This window comes from Fomitiporia mediterranea (assembly GCF_000271605.1).
Source record: "Fomitiporia mediterranea MF3/22 unplaced genomic scaffold FOMMEscaffold_1, whole genome shotgun sequence".
Lineage (NCBI taxonomy): Eukaryota > Fungi > Basidiomycota > Agaricomycetes > Hymenochaetales > Hymenochaetaceae > Fomitiporia > Fomitiporia mediterranea.
Window position 1 is genome coordinate 3,589,981 of NW_006760386.1, and position 8,456 is coordinate 3,598,436.

Below are 8,456 nucleotides of genomic sequence, written 5' to 3' on the forward strand. Positions count from 1 at the left end.
AGACATGAGTGTAGGTATAGATAATTGTTAGAATAATTGAGACACACATGAAAACATGCTCTACTACCACCATCTAGCCAAGTTACAGCATATTCTGAAAATATTTGGTCTACTTGTCCTGTTAGATGCTGAAACTGATGAAGAGGCTTGGGAAGGTCTATTTTCATTTTAATTGCATATCAACTTCGACCACGAAGTGGGCCAAGAGGCCCATATACAGCTGTCAAATCTGATGATTATATGTATAAACTGTTACACCATTATTCTACTAGGTGGTTTAAGTCTCATCTCAGGTATGTAGTTAACATATAAAATATTGGTCTGTAGGCTCCATGTTGACAGTGAGACACAAGAAAATAGAGCAGAAATGTGCATTTTTCTTCAAAATCTCTATATTAGGTCTGCTTACTCTATTTACACTTTTGATTGTCCGATGGAATGATGGATCTGCGCTACTTAAGGTGCTCATTTCTTAGCTGTATTTCTCTCCCTGTATTTACCAGTTTCTACTCTCTTCCGACTCCCGGTGACGTGCCGGGAAACAAAATACAGAGCATCAAAAACAAGAATTGAGCACAGCTAATTTCTCGGCCTATTTGAAATACACATATACGGAATTTCGACGGACTGCGCGTTAAGCTCAGACATATGCGTGCAGTTCCAATGACATGAAGGAAATGACCACCTTTGAGATATGGTCGCTAGAAAGTCCGAGAACGTATTGCCGAAGGCATAGCGGGCAAAGAAAGTGTCCGTAGGTAGCTCCAATGAGAAAAGAAGAATTAAGAGATGTTCTCGTCGGCCATCTCGTGTTTCTGAACTCCAGCTATAGCATGGGGAAATCATCACCAATAAGGAATCTCGAAAGGAGATACCCGACCGTTGGATATCTGGTCACCGAGCAGGCTCAAGCATGTATTGTTGGGAATTGAACAGTCGAAGAAAATGTCCCGACAAACTCCGGTTAGAAAACAAGGAATAAGAAACGCTCTCGTCGGCCATCTCGTGTTTCTTGACTTCAACTGCAGTGTGGGGAAACCATCACGAGCGAAGATGTTTTACGAACTTACTATCGTCGTGAACTCCGAACACAGCGCAGTCCTTCCGGGTGCCTCGGTGTCGCGGAAACATCAAGGATCAGAGCCAAAGAATAGGGTCCCAAGTGTGGATATTTGCGTTCACTAGTTACTGCAGAAGGTTTGATGAGATGGTCTGGAGTCTCGATGAAGGAAATTGGCAATTGCATTGTGAACCGTTCAATGTCTGTAAGGAACTACAACTCAAACATGGATGCCTTTGAAGTTTGAGTCAAAGGGGGCCTTGGGCCGTGTGTCGTGTAGTTCAGGCCAGCTATGTTTAGCTAATTTTCGTGCACTAGTCATGAAATGGTTATATACAGCGTGTCTTTTCGCTCACTGCCATGGCTCAATTCTGTGTCACAAATATGGTGATGGCAAAGTTCTGCATTGAGGCACCGTGGAACAGCATGGTCTTTCCGAAAACGGGAGAGTCAGACTTGCTTACTGCTGTCTAGCAAGAGGGACCTAGAGACTGTATGATGATGATAAGGTATATTGACATCGGCTTGACCGTCACAAGCGCAGGTCGATTTCTAGAAATGGTCCAAACGGAGGATCGTCGTACGGTACCCTCGTTCGCAAGAGATTCACTTCTATGCCTTCTTGCAATATTCGAGGAGAGGTTCGAGGCTCACGAGGGGGCGGTAAATACTGACGGCAAGCGAAGTATGCGAGGAGCTTCAAGGCAGTATTATAGTGGCAGTGGTACTGGTAGGCAACAGATGGATTACAGTAAAAGAGGAATTTCCATTTATGGACGGATGAGAACGGATCCGCATGCGCGAGGCAAAGGCATGCCCATTGCTGGCACAACGAGGGCCACAGCACAGACGATGGCCTCCCGCTTCCTTTCCACCGACCATCATCAAATGGTCCTGGCATTTTGCTTTAGTAATTCTGTATGAATAGTTAGGTGCCTGTGACAATGGATAGGAGCTCAGACACGACTACTTTCTCTCCGACTCCTTTCAGTCCTTTCTCCTCAAGCAACTCCTTCGGCAGCGAAGGAGGGACATCTGACGGTGTGTTACACTCATTTCGATCATATATTGTCGGCTTATAGGTGTGTTAGAACCTGCAGATCTTGGTCAGCTCTCTGCTGTATTTGAAGCTTTACGTGCAGAATTTCAGCCGCGCATCCAAACAAATGTCATTCCACGTGCTGAGACACCTACTTCATCCCTCGTCGTCTCAGCATCGGATGGAGATGGAGAAGAAGGCGCACGAATAGTATGGTCAACAAAGTCAGACTATGCATCATACTCTGATTCTGATGGTAACGGCGACTACATCGGCGGCCTGGGGGAGAATGACGACGGTATTGATCAACCTTCGCTCGGATATCTTGATGATGTGCTCGGGTTTCTTGCTGCCGAACGCGCCAAATTTACTGCTCAGCGTGAAGCTGGACTGAGAGGTGGAACATCTTCGCAGTCTCAAGCATCGACAAGCGAAAACGCATGGCGACATGTGATTGAGCCTCGCCGAAAACGTCGGCGAAAACGCGGAAAACATAACGGGACGAGCGCCAGTGCTAGCGTGAGCAGTACCCATGTCGACGCGGATGCAGATGGGGACGGGGAAGCCGATGCAGAGGGAGTCGCGACACCGGTCGGCGATGCACTCGATGGCTCCTCATCTGGAGAATATTGGTCGCATGGAAAGTCTATGCCTGCGACTCCACCGCACGGAACAAGCCGGCGTCTACGCAGTATTTCTAGCAAAGGCAAAGGAAAGGATCCAGTTACAGTGACAATTCCAGGAACAACTACAACGATTCCTCTGCACCCGAAACTTGCCCACAGTCGCTCAACTCCTAGTCTCCGAGTAACAATTCCCTCTCCGCCAGATGCACGCGTCCTTCGCCTACGAACACTAGCCACGAAACTGCGTATGCTCTTCGTGGAGGATGCCCGACACCTATCTTCTGTTCTTCTGAATGATGTTCCCGAAGAAGACGGCTTCATCGATCCACGTGGACGACCCCCAGAAGGCAATGACCCTCTGGTCCATGTCTTTATCGATCAGTAAGAACTGTCTTCCTCATTGATATGTACATCTCAACTAACAACATGAATCGGCTCTAGCTCAAATATCCTCATCGGGTTTCTAAACCATCTCCGAAGATATCCTATTCATCCGTCTCGTCGTGCAAAGACGCACCTATCTCATGCAGCTCTAACACTTATCTTAGAGCGAGGAAGACCCGTAACGCGGCGCGTACTTGCTACATCCTCTCCATTATACCAACCAATGGATGGTGCAGAGCGTCTCGGCTATGAGGTACGCGTATACGCACGCGTACCGGACCTTGGAGATGGTCTCGACCGTGCTACTCGAGAAGTCACAAGAGGTAAACGTAGTGCCAGTGGCATTGGAACAAGCACGGGTACGGGTACGGGTACGGGTACCGGAAGCGCAGATTCAGACCCAGGACCGAACAATATTCCTACTGTTGCGTCGTCAAAATCCACTAGCGCACACTCTCGCAGCTCCTCCCTGACGATGCCTAGTCGTTCTGGGGTGTATGCTCGTGCGCCGACGAACACCACGCCGGGCGGGCGCGTGAAGTATCGCGAACAAGGTGTCGATGAGCTTCTACAACTAAAACTACATCAAGCAATAGCTGATGCAGACTCGCCGCCCCCACCTGGCTCGACGATCGTGCTTGCTACTGGGGACGGGAATGCAGGGCAGTTCAACGCGGATGGGTTCCTTGGTGCTGTACGTACAGCGTTGAAGAAGGGATGGCGTGTCGAGTTGTATGCGTGGGAGTATGGCCTGAGTAAAGCTTGGGTGAAGGAGTTTGGCGCAGGGTGTACTGGGGTGGGCACTACTGATAATGCTGAGGATGCAAGGAGTCCCGTGGCTAGCTCGAGGATGGATTCGGATGCAAGTGCGCAAGGAGCTTATAATTATGCTGACCGTTTCCGGATCGTTGGACTGGAAAAGTTCGCTCAGGACTTACTGGAGATTCCCTAATTAACGAATTGCTCAGGCTTTTCGTCGCTCTCGTTTTCTTTCGACTACATGCATTTATCATCGTGCTTCCTGCAAGCACAATTCAATGAATTCGAAATCACGGAAGGGTGGAGAGGTGGATTAATTTGCATATATATGTAATCTGCATTGGAATATAGACGTTTCTCTTCTGTAGAATTTACATGTATATGTAGCAAATGTATACATTCATGCAAGAATTTAGGCACTTGATCACTTATATCAGAATCTCGGAATGGTTAGGTAATGTTCACAGAATTTGCATTGGAAGACATGCATTGGAAGACATGCATGTGCTATATCACACCGACATACGTTTCGCTTGGTATAATACAGGGTAATAAAGGGAGATCTCATGAAGAGATGATACGTGGAAGGAAATTTCATCCAGAGCCATGAGTGATATTCAGTATGAGAGAGAAAGTATGCCGATGCGAGTGAATCATGTAAAATGCTCGAGTTAAAAGGAGACAATGGTATTCGTGTGAGAGGGCAAACTCTGAAGGATCAGGTTCTAACCCTTCAATCACGGAAACAGAAAGATACGAAAAGAAATATGAATGGTAGCTGTCTCGTTACGCTCTTTGCCTGCTTTACCCTTCCACCTCCCGCTCTGCATAGTGCTGGTTCGTCAACACCTTCCGAGAACGAGACAAATAAACACACGATCTAGAACATCAACCCAGTCTGAAAAAATGCGATTCATCGAGCACGTGCCAACGCATCCCTCATCGCTGCTGTCCCGCGTCGGATCCACTCCTCAGGGGTCAACCCAACTCCCGATCGTCCACGCACGCTCATCCCAGAGTCCATTCTAGTCGGCATCCCCGCTTCCCCTCCGACATTCAAATTGGAATCTCCCCTTGGCGGCATTCCTACCACCCTTTCTGCCGAACCGGACATCCCAGCCAACCCACTCTTCTCACTAGCGAAATGGGGGTCGAACACTGTAAATAGTCTGTCGTTCCGTGGCGAGAAGGCCCAGAGCTCTGGTGCTGGGGGTGGGAAAGCCGTTAGTGCACGCAGTTCGTTCCGGATTATGTTGTGCGTGAAGTGATCCATGTTCTACATGAATATATCCGAGAAAGGGTGTAGAGTTACGAATCATGAAGTTAGAGCGAGTAGAAGGTCTGGTGATGGCAGGGGGACGTACGAGGTCATTCTTGTCATATCCGAAAGGATCTAATCAAATAGAGAAAACAGACGACATTTGAGTCAAAGAATCAGCATTACAAAGAAATCAAGAAAAAAATGTGACAGCGTACTCTCAATCTCTTCACCAGCAACAAGGAATCCGAAGAAGAAGAAACTCACAATCCCAGTTGCAGGGATCGTCAGCCATTTCATCGTCGAGTAAATTTGGAATGGAAGTGCGAGATTGTAGATGATCACGACCAGCCATAGGTGAATCGAGTAACTGCATGAAGTAAAAAGAATTGTTTAAATCTTGCTTAGGGTATATGAATGATGGGCGTTTATAGATGATGGACGTACGAAAATGGGATGGGTGTAGTAAGGATACGTTCGAGGCCAGTGAGGGCGTCGGTAAGTTGGTTAACAGAGCCGATTAAGAGGTCTATCAACAAAGAAAATGGCGGATCAATTAGAGAAAGGCCAAGGACAGGAAAATGAAAAACGTACTATTCGTCGGAACATCGACCACCTTCCTCTGTGCAATCGTAGCAACGTATGACGTCTAAGAATATATATCAATGAACTATCAGTAAAGAAGCACAACCCAGCACGATATATTTATATATTTAAAGAAATTAAAATAGTGAACTAGAGCACCAACCAGATACATTGAAATCTCAAGCGGGACATTCCTTGTCGTCACAACCGTCTTTGCTCTCAGCTTCGCAGCCTTCTTCCCTTCAACCTGCTTCCCTTTCGTAGTCAACATCTTCACGAAAAGTGAAAACGGGAAAATGTCGAATACGGAGTTCTTGGGCGGCAAAGACGCAGGGAGAAGAGTTACGTTTCGGTCGTCAGAAGATGCGATAAACGTCGGAGTGCGATTTAGGGCGGATGGGAATGGAGATGATTTGGGTTTTTGGTGCTTTGATTGACGCGAGGAAAGGAAGGAAGAGCGGGCTCGACGGGACGTCTTCCTGTTCGTCGTCGTTGCGGGAGCAGGAAGCGGTACACCAAGTGAGATGTGTGGTTGCGGTGCACCGTCTGACGGTGCTGCAGGGTTATATGTTCCTCCGGGTGTACCAGGCTCGATGCTCACGTTCACAGGAGCATCAAACCCACCATCGCCATTCAGCCCTCCGTCAGTATCTGCAAACGTCGCGTCACTCGTGCCCCTTTCGATACCATGCTTCTCGTGCTGTTGCTCTTGTTGTTCCTGCTGAGCATCACGGTACGACTGTGTACGCATGAGGTTTGCTGCTGCTTCGTATTCTGTTGGTATGACGCCTGTCGGGAAGGAATATGATGGGAGGAACTTGACGAGGTGGTAGAGGTCGACGTAGGCAATGCCTTCTTCGCCGCGTAGGTAATGCTTCACAGCGACACTGTAGGGGTGATAAACGATAAATACACAGAAATTGGTGGCAAATATAAATTTATAAAAGGAAAGCTTAGGGAGTACTTTTATATTGAAGGGAGAAATATACGCACGCAAATGCTTCGATGAGATTTATAACTGTCTTCTTCTCGATGAGGCACCGTGCCCTTCGCTCCTCTTCAGAACGCCCCTCTTGTTCGTCTTGAGGAGTCGGAGGTGGCAATTCTATTAATGGAATGGTATGTATTTTAAATCACATGCGATCTGCCGCGCGTTAGCAAAATAGATCACTCACCTGGAACATGGAACCACACTGCCCTCGCGAGCGTCCGCGCTCCGAGCATGATCTGCGACCAATATCGTCTTCCTTCATTGTACCTCTCGAAGCTCGAAGTTGTGCGATACGAGACGACAAAACCCAATACGGTACCCACACTATGTACCAGGGCTCCAGTGAATAACCCGCGTGAAGGAAAGAACGGTAAACGGAGAGAAGACTTACACAGTTAAAAGCGTCGGAGCGAATGTCAAGCTGGTGACATGTACGTTAATGAGCGTTATCACCGTCGCCCAGGCAAAATAAAAGAGTAGAATATGCCAACATCGAAAGAGAGCTGTTGCGAGGAGGGATTTAAAAAAGGCCTGGACAAGACGTGTTGGTGTCGTTGCGGCTTCGATGTCGCCACCACTGAAATGATTTGAGGGCCTTTGCTGGTACATCAAGAAGGAATGTCTCCTGTGGAGAGATTTTGTGGACTTTGACCTGTTGAGCCACATCGCGCGTTAGTGTCTTGGAAAAGAAATTGTAGTTGAATCGGAAAGGATAGAATAGACAGCAGTGCAGGGGGAGTAGAACAGAGAGAGGGGCTCGAAAAGAAGGTCGAGGAGGAGGAAGAAAGAAAGAAGCAAGAAGAACGGACCTCGTTGAAAGAGAGAGAGCAGCTGGACGGCGGTGGAGTGCTGCGAAGGCGTGCTGAATTGGCTGTGTGGACACCAGACGACCAATGGAGGAAGCTGGAGCTGCACTAGCCCTGAGCCAAGAAAACACGAGACCGGGTCCCCCTGGTTGCTTGGCGCCTTTGTCTCCATGCCTGCTCCTAAGTCATAAAGAAACATGTGAAGGGTAGTACATCAAGCTAGATACTGAATCTGATCTGCATGTCGACGATATCGTCCACTCAACTACTTCAACAGCAACCTGGCTGTCTGAGTCTCGACATGATCGCCACCGGCGTGCCTGTTGCGGAACGGAATTGCCAAGCGTCGCGTCTTCATATCACAAGTATCAATCAGCATCCGGTCCTCTTTCCAAAAGTAGCTCCGTTTACATCGAAGAGGAGCTGCCTTGACTTGACTTGAGAAGCATTCCATTCTATTTAGATACATCACAAAACTAGATGTGGTCTGACAATACATTGTATGTCATTCTAATAACTATAATATATAAAAGATATAGAAGTCTGTCAATGATCATTACATTAGCATCTGCTGCTAAGACGTATCTTTAGAAGGTCTGTAAGACTTCTAAAATTTACAATACTTTTATAAATTGTCAGAGTATACAAGACTTGAGTGAGAATACAAGCTCTTACCAGAGTTGCTCAAACAATAAATGCTTCATACAATAATCATTCTTTTTTATCATTATTGAATTAGAAAACAAATATATTATACTTGAGTAAATAATTACAGGCAAAAGTATTTACTAGAACTACTATTAAATCCTGTACTACTCTTATTTCTTCCACTCATACCCACATTGCCTCCCATAGTTCCTCCAGAAGATCCACTGGGCTGTCTGGCTGAAGAAGCGCCTCCAGAACCTGAGGGCCTCGGCCCTTCATCATCGTCGTTGTCGTCATCAT

At 47.2% G+C, this 8,456-nt stretch overlaps 3 protein-coding genes across 3 annotated transcripts; 1 reads left to right on the forward strand and 2 right to left on the reverse strand.

Annotated features, from left to right (window-relative positions):
- Positions 1-1,592: 1,592 nt before the first annotated feature.
- On the reverse strand, positions 1,593-1,961 carry FOMMEDRAFT_150551 (uncharacterized protein; the record flags this gene model as incomplete). Its single annotated transcript, XM_007261835.1, has 1 exon — positions 1,593-1,961. The coding sequence occupies one exon, from the start codon at positions 1,959-1,961 to the stop codon at positions 1,593-1,595; it is 369 nt and encodes a 122-aa protein (XP_007261897.1).
- A 43-nt stretch (positions 1,962-2,004) lies between these two features.
- FOMMEDRAFT_164754 (uncharacterized protein) lies at positions 2,005-4,272 on the forward strand (the record flags this gene model as incomplete). The annotated part of the gene is made up of 3 exons (XM_007261836.1): positions 2,005-2,101; positions 2,152-3,106; positions 3,167-4,272. The coding sequence occupies 3 exons, from the start codon at positions 2,005-2,007 to the stop codon at positions 4,059-4,061; spliced, it is 1,947 nt and encodes a 648-aa protein (XP_007261898.1). The 3' UTR covers positions 4,062-4,272.
- Positions 4,273-4,354: 82 nt separating this feature from the next.
- FOMMEDRAFT_144116 (UPF0187-domain-containing protein) lies at positions 4,355-7,707 on the reverse strand. The gene is made up of 10 exons (XM_007261837.1): positions 7,512-7,707; positions 7,094-7,354; positions 6,887-7,026; positions 6,705-6,816; positions 5,875-6,598; positions 5,721-5,775; positions 5,574-5,655; positions 5,345-5,496; positions 5,233-5,261; positions 4,355-5,144 (listed from the first exon to the last, which is right to left on the reverse strand). Exons 2-10 carry the CDS (start codon positions 7,309-7,311, stop codon positions 4,782-4,784), a joined length of 1,875 nt encoding a protein of 624 aa, XP_007261899.1. The 5' UTR covers positions 7,312-7,354; positions 7,512-7,707; the 3' UTR covers positions 4,355-4,781.
- Positions 7,708-8,456: the final 749 nt, after the last annotated feature.

Excerpts from the sequence above, each read along its gene's own strand:
- FOMMEDRAFT_144116 (XM_007261837.1), bottom strand. The coding sequence starts at position 7,311 with ATGTACCAGCAAAGGCCCTCAAATCATTTCAGTGGTGGCGACATCGAA. Across the intron at positions 5,776-5,874 it reads TTGAGATTTCAATGTATCTG|ACGTCATACGTTGCTACGAT; the intron begins GTTGGTGCTCTA and ends ATATATTCTTAG. Across the intron at positions 5,497-5,573 it reads ACTACACCCATCCCATTTTC|TTACTCGATTCACCTATGGC; the intron begins GTACGTCCATCA and ends TACTTCATGCAG.